The 22,537-nt window shown below is 43.9% G+C and overlaps 1 protein-coding gene across 1 annotated transcript in view; it reads left to right on the top strand.

The window, feature by feature from the left end:
* LOC135509297 (otogelin-like protein) overlaps positions 1 to 22,537 on the top strand; it is a 51,739-nt gene that overhangs the window by 13,909 nt on the left and 15,293 nt on the right. Inside the window, exons 25-28 of the mRNA XM_064929830.1 lie at positions 921 to 1,052; positions 1,246 to 1,392; positions 1,545 to 1,664; positions 6,499 to 6,615. Of these exons, the coding sequence (XP_064785902.1) occupies positions 921 to 1,052; positions 1,246 to 1,392; positions 1,545 to 1,664; positions 6,499 to 6,615 (516 nt within the window). The remainder of the gene's footprint in view (positions 1 to 920; positions 1,053 to 1,245; positions 1,393 to 1,544; positions 1,665 to 6,498; positions 6,616 to 22,537) is intronic.

Below are 22,537 nucleotides of genomic sequence, written 5' to 3'. Positions count from 1 at the left end.
AGGTCTACTACACCTGTTGTATTTGGCGCATGTGACAATACAATTTGATTTGATTCACCTGGTCAGTCTGTCATGAAAAGAGCAGGTGTTCCTAATGTATAGTGTAGAACAGATATGCATCTAACTGACAGGTAGACTAAGATATATGTCAGCTCTATTCATGACATTTCTATCTGCATTGTTCAGTGTGTTGCTCCCTCCTGACCGCGACCCTGAACGTGATGCTGTTCCTGTAAATGTCAGAGGCTCTCAGTAAAGGAACACTGAGCAACAGGAATGCACTCTACCTGCCCTAGGGACAGACCTGCACACCACACTAGAGACCACACATACACATACATGCACACAATACTCTTTCTCTCTCCCGAGAGTGTAGTTGAAGTGTCTATAATAAGCACGGCTCTCTCTTTCTCAATTTCAATTCAAAGGGCTTTATTGGCATGGGAAACATATGTTTACATTGTCAAAGCAAGTGAAATAAATAATAAACAAAAGTGAAATGAGCAATTACAAAATTACAGTAAACATTACACTCACAAAGGAATAGAGACATTTCAAATGTCATATGGTTATGTACAGTGTTATAACGCTGTGCAAATAGTTAAAGTACTAAAGGGAAAATAAATATACATAAATATGGGTTACTCTCTGTTTAGAGCCAAATAGCATTCTAGATTGCTACGTATTTTGTTAATTCTTTCTAATGTGTCAAGTTATTATCTGTTTGTTTTCTCATGATTTGGTTGGGTCTAATTGTGCTGCTGTCCTGGGGCTCTGTTTGTGTTTGTAAACAGAGCCCCAGGATCAGCTTGCTTAGGGGACTCTTCTCCAGGTTCATCTCTGTGAAGGTGATGGTTAATCTTTCTGTCTCTCTCTCTCTCTCTCTCTCTCTCTTTTCTTTCTTCTCTCTCTCTCTCCAGAGTATAGATGGTGAGGTGTCCATCGTGGCCCAGAATAAGGATTGTTATCAGAGTGGGATCATCTGTATGAAGATGCTGGTCATCCATGTTGGATTCACCAAGATCTACTTCAACGACAACTCAGGCCAGCCTGTGTGTAACACACACACACACACACACACATTTCACACACACACACATTTCACACATTTCACACACACATTTCACACTCAATGAAGTCCATGAGCCCTCCTTGGTGGGCAGTACAGACCCTACATGTGACAATCCCGGTGTGTCCTAACCCGGGTCTGGCCCGGTGTGTGTCTTATAAAATCTACTCCTCCAGAGTCCATCCAGTGTGGTAGGTAAAGGGTCTGAATTTGAGCTGTGGTCAGCAGGCTACTACACAGCAATCCACTTTCCCTACCAGGACCTAACCATTCTCTGGGACCGCAAGACGACCGTACACATCAGAGTTGGACCACACTGGAAGGTCAGGATACACACACACACACACCACACTATCTCTCTCTTAACAGTGCTGAGCTGGACCACTTTGGAAGGTCACCACTCACACATCCACCCCACCCCACCCCTAATCCTCCCTTTTCTTTCTCTATCCTTTCCTTCCCCCTGTCTGTCTAGGGTCTCCTGAGTGGTCTGTGTGGGAACTTTGACAGTGTGACAGTGAATGACATGACCACATCCAGCCACATGGAGGTCAGCAATGCTCAGGGCTTCGGAGACAGCTGGGCCCTGGGACAGGTACACACACAGACACACATAGTGGAACTGCAAACTCTTAGCCATCTGCTCTCCACTCCCACATGGAATGATAACTATACTGAACTAAATGCAGGTTGACATTTATTGTCAAGGAGTCCCAGACAAACTGTCCATGTCGTGAGCAGGTTCTTATGCCGTAAATGATTGTCGGACGTCTTGGCTTGTTCAGTGTGACAGGGCCTAGGTTTGCCGATAAAGTACCAGTACGTTTGGTCATAAGCTCTGCCAAAGTTCTGGCAGTGTCAGAATTGTTTTGCCTTTATCGTGTAGTGCAGCCTGGTGTTACGAGCCGATCCCAGCGAAGATGATTGTGAATAGTCAGATTAATATAATAGTTTGATTTAAACGTTTACATGCTTTGCAAGAAGAACGATTTCCCTAATAATGTAGTTGCCATGACATCTGAAACCATGCTACCTGATGGGATTTTGACAAATGCACAAAATCAGCCAACAACATTTTTGGGGAAGCGTATTTGATTCTGAGTTTGGACATTTTTATTTATTTATTTCACCTTTATTTAACCAGGTAGGCAAGTTGAGAACAATTTCTCATTGACAATTGCGACCTGGCCAAGATAAAGCAAAGCAGTTCGACACATACAACAACAGAGTTACACATGTAGTAAAACAAACATACAGTCAATAATTACAGTAGAAAAATAAGTCTATATACAATGTGAGCAAATGAGGTGAGATAAGGGAGGTAAAGGCAAAAAAAGGCCATGGTGGCAAAGTAAATACAATATAGCAACTAAAACAATGGAATGGTAGATTTGCAGTGGAAGAATGTGCAAAGTAGAGATAGAAATAATGGGGTGCAAACGAACAAAGTATCTTCGGAAAGTATCCAGACCTCTTGACTTTTTCCACATTTTGTTATGTTACAGCCTTATTCAAAAATTTATTATGTTTTTTTATCAATCTACACACGATGCCACATAATGACAAAGCAAAAACAGGTTTTTAGAATTTTTTGCAAATGTATATAAAAAAACAAAACAGAAATACCTTATTTACATAATTATTCAGACCCTTTGCTATAAGACACGAAATTGAGCTCCGGGGCATCCTGTTCCCATTGATCATCTTTGATCATCTTGTTTTCATTTTGTCATTATGTGGTATTGTGTGTAGATTTGAGGACAAAAATATATTTCATCAATTTTCACAGTACGTCTGTAACGTAGCAAAATGTGAAAAACGTCATGGGGTCTGAATACTTTTCAGAAGACACTATAACATTTGTATGTGAACTGTTTCTAAGATGCATACTTCACTGGCACATAAGCATAGAGAGAGACATGTTCTGCTGGGGCTGGGACTTGCTCTGCTGGGACATGTTCTGCTGGGGCTGGGACATGTTCTGCTGGGACATGTTCTGCTGGGGCTGGGACTTGCTCTGCTGGGACATGTTCTGCTGGGGCTGGGACTTGCTCTGCTGGGACTTGCTCTGCTGGGGCTGGGACATGTTCTGCTAGGGCTGGGACATGCTCTGCTGGGGCTGGGACATGCTCTGCTGGGACATGTTCTGCTGGGGCTGGGACTTGCTCTGCTGGGACATGTTCTGCTGGGGCTGGGACATGCTCTGCTGAGGCTGGGACATGTTCTGCTGGGACATGTTCTGCTGGGACATGTTATGCTGGGACATGTTCTGCTGGGGCTGGGACATGTTCTGCTGGGCCATGTTCTGCTGGGGCTGGGACATGCTCTGCTGGGACATGTTCTGCTGGGGCTGGGACTTGCTCTGCTGGGACATGTTCTGCTGGGGCTGGGACATGCTCTGCTGGGGCTGGGACATGCTCTGCTGGGACATGTTCTGCTGGGACATGTTCTGCTGGGACATGTTATGCTGGGACATGTTCTGCTGGGGCTGGGACATGTTCTGCTGGGCCATGTTCTGCTGGGGCTGGGACATGCTCTGCTGGGACATGTTCTGCTGGGGCTGGGAAATGCTCTGCTGGGGCTGGGACATGTTCTGCTGGAACATGCTCTGCTGGGACATGCTCTGCTGGGACATGCTCTGCTGGGACATGCTCTGCTGGGACATGTTCTGCTGGGGCTGGGACATGCTCTGCTGGGACATGCTCTGCTGGGACATGCTCTGCTGGGACATGCACTGCTGGGACATGCTCTGCTGGGACATGCTCTGCTGGGTCTGGGACATGTTCTGCTGGGGCTGGGACATGCTCTGCTGGGACATGCTCTGCTGGGATATGCTCTGCTGGGACATGCTCTGCTGGGGCTGGGACATGCTCTGCTGGGGCTGGGGCATGCTCTGCTGGGACATGTTCTGCTGGGGCTGGAACATGCTCTGCTGGGACATGCTCTGCTGGGGCTGGGACATGCTCTGCTGGGACATGTTCTGCTGGGGCTGGACATGCTCTGCTGGGACTGGGACATGCTCTGCTGGGACATGCTCTGCTGGGACTGGGACATGCTCTGCTGGGACTGGGACATGCTCTGCTGGGACTGGGACATGCTCTGCTGGGATATGTTCTGCTGGGGCTGGGACATGCTCTACTGGGACTGGGACATGCTCTGCTGGGACTGGGACATGCTCTGCTGGGACATGTTCTGCTGGGGCTGGGACATGCTCTGCTGGGACTGGGACATGCTCTGCTGGGATATGTTCTGCTGGGGCTGGGACATGCACAGATCAAATACACTGCTGCAGTTGATGTAGCCTATGTCGGCTGACGTAGCCTCACAAGCAAATAGCAGAATGTGACGACAGAACTGAAGCAAATTGTGCAATCTGGACAGGTGTATATCAATTTTTTGAATTTGGTAACATTGCACTGTGTGACGTGATAATCGTAAACCACTGAATCTGACATACAGTCTACAAAGGCCTTTTGGCATTAGGGTTAGCAGTGTGATGATGTCAGGGTTAAGGTTAGGCTAAGGTTTTGTGACTCTGTGGCTGTGCCAGTTTTTGACCACTCTGCAGAGCTGCCTCCAGTACATGAGTCACGGCAATAAACGCCAACCTGCGAACACAGACAATTTACCATGTCTCTAAAGATAAAATATTATTCCCAGAGTAATGGCTGCCTTAAAGGGGGAACTTGGAGAATATTTCCCTGTTCTTTGTCTTTAGTTTTGAAGTGGACATATATATATATATATATATATATACACTGCTCAAAACAATATAGGGAACACTAAGATAACACATCCTAGATCTGAATGAACGAAATATTCTTATTAAATACTTTTTTCTTTACATAGTTGAATGTGCTGACAACAAAATCACACAAAAATTATCAATGGAAATCAAATTTATCAACCCATGGAGGTCTGGATTTGGAGTCACACTCAAAATTAAAGTGGAAAACCACACTGCAGGCTGATCCAACTTTGATGTAATGTCCTTAAAACAAGTCAAAATGAGGCTCAGTAGTGTGTGTGGCCTCCATGTGCCTGTATAACCTCCCTACAACGCCTGGGCATGCTCCTGATTAGGTGGCGGATGGTCTCCTGAGGGATCTCCTCCCAGACCTGGACGAAAGCATCCGCCAACTCCTGGACAGTCTGTGGTGCAACGTGGCGTTGTTGGATGGAGCGAGACATGATGTCCCAGATGTGCTCAATTGGATTCAGGTCTGGGGAATGGGCGGGCCAGTCCATAGCATCAATGCCTTCCTCTTGCAGGAACTGCTGACACACTCCAGCCACATGAGGTCTAGCATTGTCTTGCATTAGGAGGAACCCAGGGCCAACCGCACTAGCATATGGTCTCACAAGGGGTCTGAGGATCTCATCTCGGTACCTAATGGCAGTCAGGCTACCTCTGGCGAGCACATGGAGGGCTGTGCGGCCCCCCAAAGAAATGCCACCCCACACCATGACTGACCCACCGCCAAACCGGTCATGCTGGAGGATGTTGCAGGCAGCAGAACGTTCTCCACAGCGTCTCCAGACTCTGTCACGTCTGTCACGTGCTCAGTGTGAACCTGCTTTCATCTGTGAAGGTCAAAGGGCGCCAGTGGCGAATTTGCCAATCTTGGTGTTCTCTGGCAAGTGCCAAACGTCCTGCACGGTGTTGGGCTGTAAGCACAACCCCCACCTGTGGACGTCGGGCCCTCATACCACCTTCATGGAGTCTGTTTCTGACCGTTTGAGCAGACACATGCACATGTGTGGCCTGCTGGAGGTCATTTTGCAGGGCTCTGGCAGTGCTCCTCCTGCTCCTCCTTGCACAAAGGCGGGGGTAGCTGTCCCGCTGCTGGGTTTTTGCCCTCCTACGGCCTCCTCCACGTCTCCTGATGTACTGGCCTGTGTCCTGGTAGCGCCTGGTATGCTCTGGACACTACGCTGACAGACACAGCAAACCTTCTTGCCACAGCTCACATTGATGTGCCATCCTGGATGAGCTGCACTACCTGAGCCACTTGTGTGGGTTGTAGACTCCGTCTCATGCTACCACTAGAGTGAAAGCACCGGCAGCATTCAAAAGTGACCAAAACATGTGGTCACCACCTGCAGAACCACTCCTTTATTGGGGGTGTCTTGCTAATTGCCTATAATTTCCACGTGTTGTCTATTCCATTTGCACAACAGCATGTGAAATTTATTGCCAATCCGCGTTGCTTCCTAAGTGGACAGTTTGATTTCATAGAAGTGTGATTGACTTGGAGTTACATTGTGTTGTTTAAGTGTTCCCTTTATTTTTTTGAGCAGTGTATATCCCCCCCCCCCCCCCCCTCGCTTCAACCCCTCAGCCCAGTCTCCTGCCTCTCTAGGGTCTACCTGTAAGATTTAGGAGACATCAGTCACCCACCAAATTTGTCTCTGTGTGTGTGTGTCAGTGTGAGAGTGACTATGTGGTGAAGAGAGCGTGTGAAGGAGACCTGGGTAGACAGCCGTACGCCAAGAGAGAGTGTGCTCTTCTCTACAGTGATGTCTTTACTCCCTGTCACAATGTGGTGAGTGTACACACACACACACACACACACACACACACACACACACACACAGGAAAGGGGGATATGGGAACGATTCTTATCTGATCTCAGTAAATAAGCTCTACTCTCAGGAGATGTACACCACGACCAGAGACACATACAAGGGGGTTAAGGTGTGCAGCTTTAGGTGGTGGGTTGTTTTTCTTTTTGTACTTTTAAAGCCCAATTTCGTGATATTCAATTGGTACTTACAGTCTTGTCCCTTCGCTGCAACTCCTGTACGGATTCAGGAGAGGCGAAGGTCGAGAGCCATGTGTCATCTGAAAAACGACCCTGACAAGCAGCACTGCTTCTTGACACACTGCTCGCTTAACCCGGAAGCCAGTCGCACCAATTTGTAAGGAAACACTGTATAACTGCCGACCGGAGTCAACTTGCAGGCGTCCGGCCACGAGGAGTAGCTAGAGCATGATGGGACATGAAAGGACATGAAAGGACATCCCGGTCGGCCAAACCCTCCCCTAACCCGGACGACGCTGGGCCAATTGTGCACCGCCTCATGGGTCTCCCGGTCACGGCCGGCTGTGTCTCAGCCTGGGATCAAACCCAGGGCCGTAGTGACGGCTCAAGTGTTGCAGTGCCTTAGATCACTGCGCCACTCGGGAGGCCCCTGGTGGTGGGTTGTTGAGGTTATATTGTGTTATTTTCTGAGTGGCCAACAGATGGTGGTGTAGGTTTGACTGACTTCAGAATGACCCAACACGAAGGTTGTCTTGCTTAAGCAATGTTCTCCCCAGGATCTCTTAAAGGCCCAATGCAGCTGTTTTTATCTCAATATAAAATTATTTCTGGGTAACAATTTCATTTCATTTCTGGGTTTTCAATTAAAATGGTCAAAAAGAAACAAAAAATTGCTTGTTAGCAAGGGCAATTTCTCAAGCAAGTATTTTCTCTGGTAGTGATCTGAGTGGGGCGGGGAAAACTGAAAACTAGCTGTTATTGGCTCTTACACTAAAAGGGCATTATCACATTTTTCTAAATTTCACAGTATTTTTCCAACCTCATAGTGTGGAAATGTACACTGAACAAAAATATAAACACAACATGTAAAGTGTTGGTCCCATGTTTCATGAGCTGAAATAAAAGATCCCAGAAATGTTCCATATGCTCAAAAAGCTTATTTCTCTCCAATGTTGTGCACAAATTTGTTTACATCCCTGTTAGTGAGCATTTCAAGATAATCCATCCACCTGACAGGTGCTGCAAATCAAGAAGTTGATTAAACAGCATGATCATTACACAGGTGCACTTTGTGCTGGGGACAATAAAAGGCCACTCTAAAATGTGCAGTTTTGTCACACAACACAATGCCACAGATGTCTAAAGTTTTTAGGTAGTGTGCAATTGGCATGCTGACTGCAGGAATGTCCACCAAAGCTGTTTGCAGATAATTGAATGTTCATTTCTCGTTCATAAGCCGCCTCAAACGTTGTTTCAGAGAATTTGGCAGCATGACCAACCGGCCTCACAAACGCAGACCGTGTGAATGGCGTTGTGCGGGTGAGCAGTCTGTTGATGTCAACGTTCTGAACAGAGTGCCCAATGGTGGCGGTGGGGTTATTTCTATTTGTATTTGTATTTATTAAGGATTCTCAGCAAAATTAAGGCAGTTTATACAATTTTAAAACATTACAATACATTCACAGATTTTGCAACACACTGTTTGCCCTCAGGTACCACTACCACATATCTACAGTGCTACATCCATGTGTATGTATAGTGCATGTGTTATCCTGTGTGTGTGTGTGTGTGTGTGTGTGTGTGTGTGTGTGTGTGTGTGTGTGTGTGTGTGTGTGTGTGTGTGTGTGTGTGTGTGTGTGTGTGTGTGTGTGTGTCTGTGCCAATGTTTGTGTTCCTTCACAGTCCCCACTGTTCCATAAGGTGTTTTTTTAATCTGTTTTTTAAATCTAATTTTACTGCTTGCGTCAGTTACTTGATGTGGAATAGAGTTCCATGTAGTCATGGCTCTATGTAGTACTGTGCGCCTCCCATAGTCTGTTCTTGACTTGGGGACTGTGAAGAGACCTCTTGTGGCATGTCTTGTGGGGTATGCATGGGTGTCCGTGCTGTGTGCCAGTAGTTTAGACAGACAGCTCAGTGCATTCAACTTGTCAATACCTCTTATAAATAAAAGTAGTGAAAAAAATGCAAATGATTCATATTAACTCTCTGTCTACATCCAAGGGCCAGCCGTGCTGCCCTGTTCTAAGCCAATTGCAAGTCCTTTTTTGTGCCACCTGAACACATGACTGAACAGTAGTCAAGGTGCAACAAAACTAGGGTCTGTAGGACCTGCCTTGTTGATAGTGTTGTTAAGAAGGCGGAGCATCGCTTTATTTTTGACAGAATTCTCCCCATTTTAGCTACTACTGCATCAATATGTTTTGACCATGACAGTTTACAATCTAGTGTTACTCCAAGCAGTTTAGTCATCTCAACTTTCTCAATTTCCACATTATTTATTATAAGATTTAGTTGAGGTTTAGGGTTCAGTGAGTGTTTTGTTCCAAATAGAATGCTTTTAGTTTTAGAAATATTTAGGGCGAACTTATTCCTTACCACCCACTCTGAAACTAACTGCAGCTCTTTGATGAGTGTGGCAGTCATTTCAGTCGCTGTAGTAGCTGACATGTATAGTGTAGAGTCATCTGGCTTTGCTCAAAGTCAGTAAATATTTTAAAAAGCAAGGTGCCAAAACAGCTACCCTGGGGAATTCCTGATTCTAACTGGATTATATTTGATAGGCTACCATTAAAGAACACCCTCTATGTTCTGTTAGACAAGTAACTCTTTATCCACATTATAGCAGGGGGTGTAAAGCCATAACACATATGTTTTTCCAGCCGCAGACTATAATCGATAATGTCAAAAGCTGCACTGAAGTCTAACAAGACAGCCCCCACAATCATTTTATCATCAATTTCTCTCAGCCAATCATCAGTAAGTTGTGTAAGTGCTGTGCTTGTTGAGTGTCCTTCCCTATAAGCATGCTGAATTTCTGTTGTCAATTTGTTTACTGTAAAATAGCATTGTATCTGGTCAAACACAATTTTCTCCAGGGGTTTACTAAGGGTTGGTAACAGGCTGATTGGTCAGCTGTTTGAGCCAGTAAAGGGCGCTTTGCTATTCTTTGGTAGCGGAATGACTTTAGCTTCCCTCCAGGCCTGAGGGAACACGCTCTCTAGTAAGCTTAAATTGAAGATGTGGCAAATAGGAGTGGCAATATCATCTGCTATTATCCTCAGTAATTTTCCATCTAGATTGTCAGACACTGGTGGATTGTCATTGTTGATAGACAACAATATTTTTTTCACATCTTCACCACTGACTTTACAAAATTCAAAAGTACAATTCTTGTCTTTCATAATTTGGTCTGATATACTTGGATGTGTAGTGTCAGCGTTTGTTGGTGGCATGTCATCCCTAAGTTTGCTTATCTTGCTAATGAAAAAGTCATTCAAGTAGTTTGCAATATCAGTGGGCTTTGTGATGAATGAGCCATCTGATTCAATAAATGAAGGAGCCGAGTTGTCTTTTTCCCCAAAATGTCATTTAAGGTGCCCCAAAGCTTTTTACTATTATTCTTTATGTAATTTATTTTTGTTTCATAGTGTAGATACTTTTCATTTATTTTACTCACATGATTTATTAATTTTCAGTACGATTGCCAATCAATAGGGCTGCCAGACTTAATTGCCATACCCTTTGCCTCATCCCTCTCAACCATACAATTTTTAAATTCCTCATCAATCCAAGGGGATTTTTTACAGTAATTTTCTTTTTTCTTCTAATTTTTTTCTAGTGGTGGATCAGCTAAATATTGCAGAAAGATTTTTTCTTCCATTAATGTGATTGTCTGCATAATTTCCAATCCCCCCTATTTTTGGGGTCAATATATATATATCCATATACATACACATACACATATGCACTCATATACAGACATACCTATATAACCTATACATACCTATATAGACATACACCATTTTTTTGTAGAATAATACCTTTATTATTTCCCGCAAACCCTACCATCCTTCCCCCAATTGGAGTAAACTAATAAACAATAACACTTAGGCTTCTACCTTCAGTTTATGCATCTTATACACATTTTACAGACACAATCTATTTTACAATAGTAATATTTTGTTTGTTTTTATTCCATCCTCTATTTCTGATGTCCATCCAGTTTGATTTCTATTTGTAACTGTGCTATTTCACAACATTCCTGAACCTATATACATTTTACAGACCCCGTATGTTTTACATTGGTTATCTTGTTATTAGTCCCACCCTTCAGCTCCATTCAACCCCTCCCATCTATCGCTCAACACCATCCATTTTGGATTCAATTTGTCATATATTTTCAACTGTGCTGTGATGCTTGACAAAAGTACTGAACCTTTCTATTCTCATAGCTTCTACAGATTGTAAATTAAAAATATATTTTTTTGCTAAAATAATTATTATATTATTGATTGATTGACTATGGCTTTTCAAATCACCCAGTATTGCTATCTGCAGCGTTAGTTCTAGGCAAATGTTGCAATTCTTCAGACATTCCTGAAGCTGTGACCAAAACCGAACTCCATATGGACAATATCAAAATAAATTATCTAATGACACTGCCTCCTCACAGAAAAATCTGCAGAGCTGAAAAAGATTGTTTCCCCCAAATATATAACATTCTATTGGTTGCAAGAATTTTGTATAGTAATTTAAATTGAACATTTTGAAGTTTTGCGTATCAATTCATAAACCATGTGCCAAGGAATGGGTACATCGAACATCTCCCCCAACTATTTTGCAATTTATATGGCACAGCTGTCAGTTTTTTGGTCCTTAAATGAAATTGGTATATGTTTTTATTTATCACACTTTTCTTTCACCATTTATGTTCTTTAATACAGTTCCTTACTTTTTCCCCCTTCTAGTTGCCTCTTCAATTGTTGTGGTAATGCTGCAATTAATTGGTTGTAATTTTGGGTAGAGCAGACATTTCCATATGTCTGTGTTAGCTGCATGTGTTACATAACTCCACCAGTCCTATTTATGATATCATTCACTAAAATTATACCTTTTTAAAACATTTCTTCGAAAATATGTTTTTTTAATCAATTAGTATATTTGAGTTTAACCACAATATTTGATGTATTATTTGTTCTGTCATTTCAAGTGGATTAAACTGAAATTGCAACCAACTTTCTAAGGCTTGTTTAAAAAAAAAAAAACTATATTTTGGAGATTATTTCATTTTCAAACAACCAAAAGTGAGCAGCTGTAATCTGAATAAAGGGAAAAAGGCCTTTCTTGAACATAGGATGAGACATTCCTACCAATTTACTAGAGAACCAGTTTGGATTTTAATATAACTTTTGCATGACTGATCCCTTTAGTGAGAGGTCTAATGCTTTAATGTTTTTAATAATTTCTGCCCTCCGAATTCATATTCGTTATATAAATAGGCCCTTTTAATTTTGTCTGACTTGCCATTCCAAATAAAATTGAATATTTTTTTGTTCATATAATTTAAAAAGCAGGTCACTAGGTGTAGGCAAAATCATAAGCAAATAGGTAAACTCAAGAAATATCTATTTTTGCTAACTTTCTATAAAAAATGTATTGGAATGAGATCATTTATTTATTTTGGGATTTGTGTACTGAGTATGTTGACATCTCCGTCAGACCATTTAATTGGTAAACTACACAGTATTGTAAAATATGCATTTTTTTAGTGATCCAATACATAATATAATTTGATTTTTATCCAGAGAGGATAGCAAAAGTATCTAGATACTCTGAGGCTGTGGAGAGACTCTAATTGTGGTTTTAAAAGAAAACATGAATCATCAGCGAACAATGACACCTTAGTTTTTAAGCCACGGATTTCTAATCCCTTAATATTATTGTTTGATCTAATTTTAATAGCTAACATTTCAATGGCAATAATAAATAGATATGCCGATAGTGGACAACATTGTTTTACTCCTCTAGATAGTTTAACACTTTTTTGTAGCATTTATTTACTATTTTACACCTAGGGTTACTATACAAAACTTTTCCATTTTATAAGAGATTCCCCAAAATTGAAATATTCTAGGCATTTATATATAAACTCCAGTCGTACTTTATCAGAAGCCTTTTCAAAATCAGCTTTGAAAACCAGGCCTGGTGTCCCCGATATTTCATAAATTTCTATTGTTTCCAGTACTTGACTTATATTATCTCCAATGTATTGTCCATGTAAAAAACCTGTCTGATTAGGATGAAACATATCTGACAATACTTTTTTAATTATATGCGCCAAGCATTTTGCTAGGATTTTTGCATCACAACACTGAAGTGTAAGAGGTATCTTTTTTTTAATAGACTGGATCTTTATACAGTGGGGCAAAAAAGTATTTAGTCAGCCACCAATTGTGCAAGTTCTCCCACTTAAAAAGATGAGAGAGGCCTGTAATTTTCGTCATAGGTACACTTCAAATATGACAGACAAAATGAGAAAAAAAATCCAGAAAATTATATTGTAGGATTTTTAATGAATTTATTTGCAAATTATGGTGGAAAATAAGTATTTGGTCACCTACAAACAAGCAAGATTTCTGGCTCTCACAGCCCTGTAACTTCTTCTTTAAGAAGCTCCTCTGTCCTCCACTCATTACCTGTATTAATGGCACCTGTTTGAACTTGTTATCAGTATAAAAGACACCTGTCCACAACCTCAAACAGTCACACTCCAAACTCCACTATGGCCAAGACCAAAGAGCTGTCAAAGGACACCAGAAACAAAATTGTAGACCTGCACCAGTTGGGAAGACAATGTACAATAGGTAAGCAGCTTGGTTTGAAGAAATCAACTGTGGGAGCAATTATTAGGAAATGGAAGACATACAAGACCACTGATAACTCCCTCGATCTGGGGCTCCACGCAAGATCTCACCCCGTGGGGTCAAAGTGATCACAAGAACGGAGAGCAAGAATCCCAGAATCACACAGGGGGACCTAGTGAAAGACCTGCAGAGAGCTGGGACCAAAAAGGTTTGTTGGCTTCCTTGCTCACACACGCTTTTTCAGTTCTGCCCATACATTTTCTATATGATTAAGGTCAGGGCTTTGTGATGGCCACTCCAATACCTTGACTTTGTTGTCCTTAGCCATTTTGCCACAACTTTGGAAGTATGCTTGGGGTCATTGTCCATTTGGAAGATCTATTTGTGACCAAGCTTTAACTTCCTGACTGACGTCTTGAGATGATGCTTCAATATATCCACGGAATTTTCCTACCTCATGAAGCCATCTATTTTGTGAAGTGCACCAGTCCATCCTGCAGCAAAGCACCCCCACAACATGATGCTTCCATCCCCGTGCTTCACAGTTGTGATGGTGTTCTTCGGGTTGCAAGCCTCCCCCTTTTTCCTCCAAACATAACGATGGTCATTATGGCCGAACAGTTCAATTTTTGTTTCATCAGACCAGGGGACATTTCTCCAAAAAGTACGATCTTTGTCCCCATGTGCAGTTTCAAACCATAGTCTGGCTTTTTTATTGCGGTTTTGGAGCAGTGGCTTCTTCTTTACTGAGCGTCCTTTCAGGCTATGTCGATATTGGACTCGTTTTACTGTGGATATAGATACTTTTGATACTGTTTCCACCAAAGTACATTACTCTCTAGGATACAGAAGGCGTCTTCTTCCTGAGTTGTACCACAGCTGCGTGGTCCCATGGTGTTTATACTTGCATACTATTGTTTGTACAGACGAATGTGGTACCTTCAAGCGTTTGGAAATTGCTCCCAAGGATGAACCAGACTTGTGGAGGTCTACAATTGTTTTCTGAGGTCTTTGCTGATTTATTTTGGTTTTCCCATGATGTCAAGCAAAGAGGCACTGAGTTTGAAGGTAGGCCTTGAAATACATCCACAGGTACACCTCCAATTGAGGTGATGATGTCAATTAGCCTATCAGAAGCTTCTAAAGGCATGACATCATTTTCTGGAATTTTCCAAGCTGTTTAAAGGCACAGTCTACTTAGTGTATGTAAACTTCTGATCCACTGGAATTGTGATACAGTGAAATAATCTGTCTGGAAACAATTGTTGGAAAAATGACTTGTGTCATGCACAAAGTTGATGTCCTAACTGACTTGCCAAAACTATAGTTTGTTAACAAGACATTTGTGGAGTGGTTGAAAAACGAGTTGTAATGACTCCAACCTAAGTGGATGTAAACTTCTGACTTCAACTGTATATGTCAATTATGTGATGATCCGACCGCATTCTGTCCCCTATCAACACTTTTTAAACTTTTGGTGCCAGAGAGAATGGCAAAAGAAAGTAGTCAAAACGACTAGCTTCGACTAAGCCTCCGCCATGTATATCTCACTAGTTCAAGGTATTTAAGTCTCCATATGTCCACTAATTCCAATATATCCATGCATTCATTAATTAAAACCATCACCCCTTTTGAATTTCTTTGCCCATGGGAGAAATATATTTCGCCCCCCGTCCTTTTTCCACAAAACTGAATCTAAAATTGTTGACTGAGTTTCCTGTAAAAAAATAGATATTATATTCCTTCTCTTTTAGCCAGGTAAATACTGATCGTCGTTTCTTATTATCTGCTAAGCCATTACAGTTGTAACTGTCTATACTTATTTCACCACTCACCATAATGAGACAACTTTCAATTATATTTATCAAAATAATGTTTGTAAAAATACCATTAAAAAGTAACATGATGATTGAGTGTCTATATAGCTGTACCATGATATTTGCATTGCTACTAAGTAAACCTCCAATTGGTACCCACTATTCCACCCGCTAAAAGCCCTCCTCATCCCGAGTTGGGTTGTCATCCCAATACCCGGCAGACCACCCCCGACCCCCATATCCCATAGCCCTGAAAAGACTGGGATCCATCCTTCGAAAAGAGCACACAGTGCCATTTACAGAACAGAAGGTGATCAACCGCCAAATGCATTTCCATCGCCCTCACCTCGATTTGTATTATATATAGCAATCAAAATATATATATATATTTTTTTTAAATCCTGTTTCTTAATTTCCATAATTAGCTATTAAATATTGTACTAATGTAGGCAATTTATGCAAAGGATTTTACCTCTCGCCAGTCTCACCATTACCAAAATTACATTATTGCAAGCAATAATTATATTAGCAAACAATTATTGTGAATCATCCTATATTGTCCCTAACATCATTTATTCCTTCACAACAGTTGTTGAATATGCACATACACTCAACCCTTTCCCCCCACTCAACCATAGGCTGACATTCTCAACAATTGCACCATCTCAGAGCCCAACTCAAGAAAGGTCTTGATTTATGAATGCATATACAGTTGCAGCTGTATGAGAAGGCTTGCAAGACTGTGCAGAAAAAAAATGGGAAGAAATTGAGAGATTTTAACCATTGTGACCATTGTCACGTCCTAGATGATGGAGGTCAAATGTACACCTTTTCCCTGAAACACCCAAAACATGGTCCCCTGTATTGACCATATTCCCAAGCATCTCCATGCAGTCAGACTTTTGATTTTGTGCCACCAGGGCCACAATAATATACCCCCTCTCTGAATGTCTGAGTGTGACCCCCTCCCCATGGGTTACTGCAGCTAGTGTTGCCAGCACTGCCACTGCCTGAGTGGGGGCACCCCACCGGAATCCCCACCAGCTAGGTACAAGGTCGTCAAGGTTCTCATTAGCAGCTTTGAGAATTTACTTGTGTAGTATGTTCTCCCTTTGTGGACTTTGGCTTTGCTCTCCATTTGGGGACTATGGCTTTGCAGGACCAACCCTGCCAAGCAGGCTCAGAATCTTGAGGGGGAATTGCTGCTCTAGGTCTCTGACTGCATTTTGGCTGCATACAGACCTCTTACAGCAGGCCCATAAAACAGATAGGGACTTCTCCTTAGTATCTGGGTCATTCAGGTGGGTGTCTAGGGTATAGGGTTGTGGACCGGTCCATCAATATAGGATCATAAATAAATACATTAGATATCATTTATTTTAAAAATGTTGTTCCCCATGATAGGACAATAAATAAATCAAATGTATAATTTATTTTAATACACTGTTCCACCATGATAGGACAATAAATAAATAAATAAGACGTATAATTCATTATAAAAAGTATATCCATCTTCTGAACAACATTGAAAGCTCACTCACACCCACGCTCACAGCAATACATTGGTTCTGGGATATGCAATAACTTCCTTTCTCACTCAACACCACACTTTCCCAAACATAAAAAAACACACACCACACATACTGTGGCTTCTGTTTACTGAGTTTTTATCTTCTCCATGTTGAATTAGTGCTTTTGTGTTCCAATTAGTTGTATTTGATGATACAGTAAAAAATAATATGGCTTTTCTATATATTATTACAATCCATAACCAGGCTAGAATTGTGTTTCATTATTTTCCTTGTCTATAAGAACTTTGTAATTTTTAAAATAGCCATGGAGGAGACTTTGTGTCTCTGAACAACGGGTTATCAATATTTTGTTTATCGACGATGAGAGCTACTTGTTTCCTTTTACTCTATTTACCTTGAAAATTGAATACAGAACTTTATGTTCTGCAATTTCCTTCGGGAATTAATCATTCCTGCCAATTTTGGTCCCAGCAAGTCTTTTCCCCAGGCTTTTAACTGTTATTTTATCTTCAAATTAAGCAAAATGGGCAACGATTGGGCGTTCATACCTCTGCCCTCTCTGTCCGAAGCGGTGTACACGTTCAAGTTGGATTTTGTCGATAGCTTCGCGTGGAATCTGAAGCGCTGTAAGGAGGAACTCTCTAACTACAGATTCAGGAACTTCTCCTTCTTTCTCTTGGATACCTGTAAGTACCAGATTCTCTCTCATGGATCTAGTCTGTATGTCAAGTAAGGCTTCTCTCAGAACGGTGTTCTCCTTTTTAAGTTCATTCACTTCAGTTTCAATCCTATTGACTGTCACTTTTGACAGCTTGTTTGTTTCCTTCTCCAATGTCACAGCTTTTTCATCACTCATCTCGAGGCCTTCAAATCTTTTATATCCTTACTGACTAGTTCAAGTATACCCAGTTGGTCATTTATTGATTTTTAACAGATCGGTTTCGACCTTTACCATTCCCGGTGGTGAAAATATTAAATTTTCTGTGTCTGTAGAAGAGTCACGTTTTTGTTTTGATAAATCGGTTCCCCTGTATAACTCTCCGCCATGTTTGGGTGTTGCTTGTTTTCATAGTATTTGTCGATAAATGTCTAGTCTTAAGATTTGTTTTGTTATCCAGATTGAAGTTTATCACCCACCAGATTGTGTATGTGTTGAATAGTACGTTTTTATCTTGAGGTGCTCTACATAACTACGTTCAGTCTGCCGTTACCTGTCTCAGTCCCGCCCTCTCCTCCCTAATTTTCTTAATGGGTGCATGCTTATTAGTAACTAGAATAAGTAGTTCCATAAATGCGTCAAGTGCAGCATCTGGTTGGTCCTCATTACACACCACAGAGCAGCAAATATTCTTTAAAGCATCAACATATGAATCACTACAAAACTCCTTGTAAGACCTCTTCTACACTATATTATGTTATGTACTTGAGTGAAGACCCAAAAGCGGTTTTAACAGAAACAGAGTTCTTTTAATGAAAAAACAGGAATGGCATAGATCCTCTTCCGACGTTGTCAATGGCACAATAGAATACCCGCAGAGAGGGTCACAAATGAAACATAAAGTCCCTCTGATGAATAGCTGGGTAGCGGCGACAGGCTGCAGGTCGCTCTGGGTCGGTGCGGGTCACAGAGGAACGGTGGTAGCTGATCACACGTAGCATATGATGAACTGGACACGGTGCAAACAAAAGATAGTTAGTAGAGTGCAGGATGCACCTGCCAGGCAGACTCCGACAGGATAGGACTAGGAGAAAGCAAACGAGACGATAGCTTGCTTCTGGCATGGGAAACACAAACGAGAATCTGACACCGAAAGTAGCAGGAACAGAGAGAGAAATAGAGACCTAATCAGAGGAAAAAAGGGAACAGGTGGGGAAAGGGTGAATGAGCTAGTTAGGGGAGATGAGGAACAGCTGGAGAAGGAGAGAAAGAGAAGGTAACCTAATAAGACCAGCAGAGAGAGACAGAGTGAAGAGAAAGGACAGGAACAGACATAATAAGACATGACAGTACCCCCCCACTCACCGAGCGCCTCCTGGCGCACTCGAGGAGGAAACCTGGCGGCAACGGAGGAAATCATCGATCAGCGAACGGTCCAGCACGTCCCGAGAGGGAACCCAACTCCTCTCCTCAGGACCGTACCCCTCCCAATCCACTAGGTACTGATGACCACGGCCCCGAGGACGCATGTCCAAAATCTTACGAACCCTGTAGATAGGTGCGCCCTCGACAAGGATGGGGGGGGGGGACGAGCGGGGGCGCGAAGAACGGGCTTAACACAGGAGACATGGAAGACCGGGTGAACGCGACGAAGATATCGCGGGAGAAGAAGTCGCACTGCGACAGGATTAATGACTTGAGAAATACGGAACGGACCAATGAACCGCGGGGTCAACTTGCGAGAAGCTGTCTTATGGGGAAGGTTCTGAGTGGAGAGCCATACTCTCTGACCGCAACAATATCTAGGACTCTTGGTTCTATGCTTATTAGCGGCCCTCACAGTCTGCGCCCTATAACGGCAAAGTGCCGACCTGACCCCCTTCCAGGTGCGCTCGCAACGCTGGACAAAAGCCTGAGCGGAGGGAACGCAGGACTCGGCGAGCTGAGAAGAGAACAGCGGAGGTTGGTACCCGAGGCTACTCTGAAAAGGAGATAGACCGGTAGCAGACGAAGGAAGCGAGTTGTGGGCGTACTCTGCCCAGGGGAGCTGTTCTGACCAAGACGCAGGGTTACGAAAAGAAAGACTGCGTAAGATGCGACCAACAGTCTGACTGGGGATGGAAGCCGGACGAGAGACTGACGGAAGCCCCAATCAAACGGCAAAACTCCCTCCAAAATTGAGACGTGAACTGCGGGCCTCTGTCCGAAACGACGTCTGACGGAAGGCCATGAATTCGGAAAACATTCTCGATAATGATCTGAGCCGTCTCCTTAGCAGAAGGGAGCTTAGCGAGAGGAATGAAATGAGCCGCCTTAGAGAATCTATCGACAACCGTAAGAATAACTGTCTTCCCCGCTGATGAAGGCAGTCCGGTGATAAAATCTAAAGCGATGTGAGACCACGGTCGAGAGGGAATGGGAAGCGGTCTGAGACGGCCGGCAGGAGGAGAGTTCCCAGATTTAGTCTGCGCGCAGACCGAACAAGCAGCGACAAATCGACGCGCGTCACGTTCCCGAGTGGGCCACCAGAAACGCTGGCGAATGGAAGCGAGCGTACCCCGAACGCCGGGGTGGCCGGCTAACTTGGCAGAGTGAGCCCACTGAAGAACGGCCGGACGAGTAGGAACGGGAACGAACAGAAGGTTCCTAGGACAAGCTCGCGGCGACGGAGTGTGAGTGAGTGCTTGCTTTACCTGCCTCTCAATTCCCCAGACAGTCAACCCGACAACACGCCCCTCAGGGAGAATCCCCTCGGGGTCGGTGGAGACCTCAGAAGAACTGAAGAGACGAGATAAAGCATCAGGCTTGGTGTTCTTTGAGCCCGGACGATAAGAAATAACGAACTCGAAACGAGCGAAAAACAGAGCCCAACGAGCCTGACGCGCATTAAGTCGTTTGGCTGAACGGATGTACTCAAGATTCCTATGGTCAGTCCAAACGACAAAAGGAACGGTCGCCCCCTCCAACCACTGTCGCCATTCGCCTAGGGCTAAGCGGATGGCGAGCAGTTCAGCGATTACCAACATCATAATTACGTTCTGACGGCGATAAGCGATGAGAAAAAAACGCGCAAGGATGGACCTTGCCGTCAGAGAGGGAGCTGAGAAAGAATGGCTCCCACGCCCACCTCTGACGCGTCAACCTCAACAACAAACTGTCTAGAGATGTCAGGTGTAACAAGAATAGGTGCGGATGTAAAACGATTCTTGAGAAGATCAAAAGCTCCCTGGGCGGAAACGGACCACTTAAAGCACGTCTTAACAGAAGTAAGGGCTGTGAGGGGAGCTGCCACCTGACCGAAATTACGGATGAAACGACGATAGAAATTCGCGAAGCCAAGAAAGCGCTGCAGCTCGACGCGTGACTTAGGAACGGGCCAATCAATGACAGCCTGGACCTTAGCGGGATCCATCTTAATGCCCTCAGCGGAAATAACGGAACCGAGAAAAGGGACAGAGGAGGCATGAAAAGTGCACTTCTCAGCCTTCACATAAAGACAGTTCTCCAAAAGGCGCTGGAGGACGCGTCGCACGTGCTGAACATGAATCGAGAGAGACGGTGAAAAAATCAGGATATCGTCCATGTAAACGAAAACAAAAATGTTCAGCATGTCTCTCAGGACGTCGTTAACTAGTGCCTGAAAGACAGCTGGAGCGTTAACGAGGCCGAAAGGAAGAACCCGGTATTCAAAGTGCCCTAACGGAGTGTTAAACGCCGTCTTCCACTCGTCCCCCTCCCTGATGCGCATGAGATGGTAGGCGTTACGAAGGTCCAATTTGGTGAAAAACCTGGCTCCCTGCAGGATCTCGAAGGCTGAAGACATAAGAGGAAGCGGATAACGATTCTTAACTGTTATGTCATTCAGCCCTCGATAATCCACGCATGGGCGCAGGGACCCGTCCTTCTTCTGAACAAAAAAAACCCCGCTCCGGCGGGAGAGGAGGAGGAGACTATGGTACCGGCGTCGAGCGATACAGACAAATAATCCTCGAGAGCCTTACGTTCGGGAGCCGACAGAGAGTATAATCTACCCCGGGGGAGTAGTTCCCGGAAGGAGATCAATACTACAGTCATACGACCGGTGTGGAGGGAGAGAAGTGGCCTTGGAACGACTGAACACCGTGCGCAGATCGTGATACTCCTCCGGCACCCCTGTCAAATCACCAGGCTCCTCCTGTGAAGAAGAGACAGAGGAAACAGGAGAGATAGCAGACATTAAACAGGTCACATGACAAGAAACATTCCAGGATAGGATAGTATTACTAGACCAATTAATAGAAGGGTTATGGCGAACTAGCCAGGGATGACCCAAAACAACAGGTGTAAAAGGTGAACGAAAAATTAAAAAAGAAATGGTTTCGCTATGATTACCAGAGACAGTGAGGGTTAAAGGCAGCGTTTCACGCTGAATCTTGGGGAGAGAACTACCATCTAAAGCGAACAAGGCCGTGGGATCCCTTAACTGTCTGAGAGGAATGTCATGTTCCCGAGCCCAGGTCTCGTCCATAAAACAGCCCTCCGCCCCAGAGTCTATCAAGGCACTGCAGGAAGCAGATGAACCGGTCCAGCGGAGATGGACCGGAAAGGTAGTGCAGGATCTTGAAGGAGAGACCTGAGTAGTTGCGCTCACCAGTAGCCCTCCTCTTACTGATGAGCCCTGGCTTTTACTGGGCATGAGGTGACAAAATGACCAGCGGAGCCGCAGTAGAGACAGAGGCGGTTGGTGATTCTCCGTTCCTTCTCTTTGGCCGAGATGCGGATACCCCCAGCTGCATAGGCTCAGCATCCGAGCCGGCGGAGGAGGGTGGCAGTGATGTGGCAGGTGGCAGTGATGCGGAGAGGGGGGCAACGGAGAACGCGCGCTCCCTTCCACGAGCTCGGCGACGAAGATCAAACCGTCGCTCTATGCGAATAGCGAGAGCTATTAAGGAGTCCAGGCTGGAAGGAACCTCCCGGGAGAGAATCTCATCCTTAACCTCGGCGAGGAGACCCTCCAGAAAACGAGCGAGCAAAGCCGGCTCGTTCCAGTCACTAGAGGCAGCGAGAGTG

This window comes from Oncorhynchus masou, chromosome 22 (genome assembly GCF_036934945.1).
Source record: "Oncorhynchus masou masou isolate Uvic2021 chromosome 22, UVic_Omas_1.1, whole genome shotgun sequence".
NCBI lineage: Eukaryota > Metazoa > Chordata > Actinopteri > Salmoniformes > Salmonidae > Oncorhynchus > Oncorhynchus masou.
The sequence above is the reverse complement of the archived record's forward strand: the minus strand, read 5'-3'. Positions and strand labels throughout refer to the sequence as shown.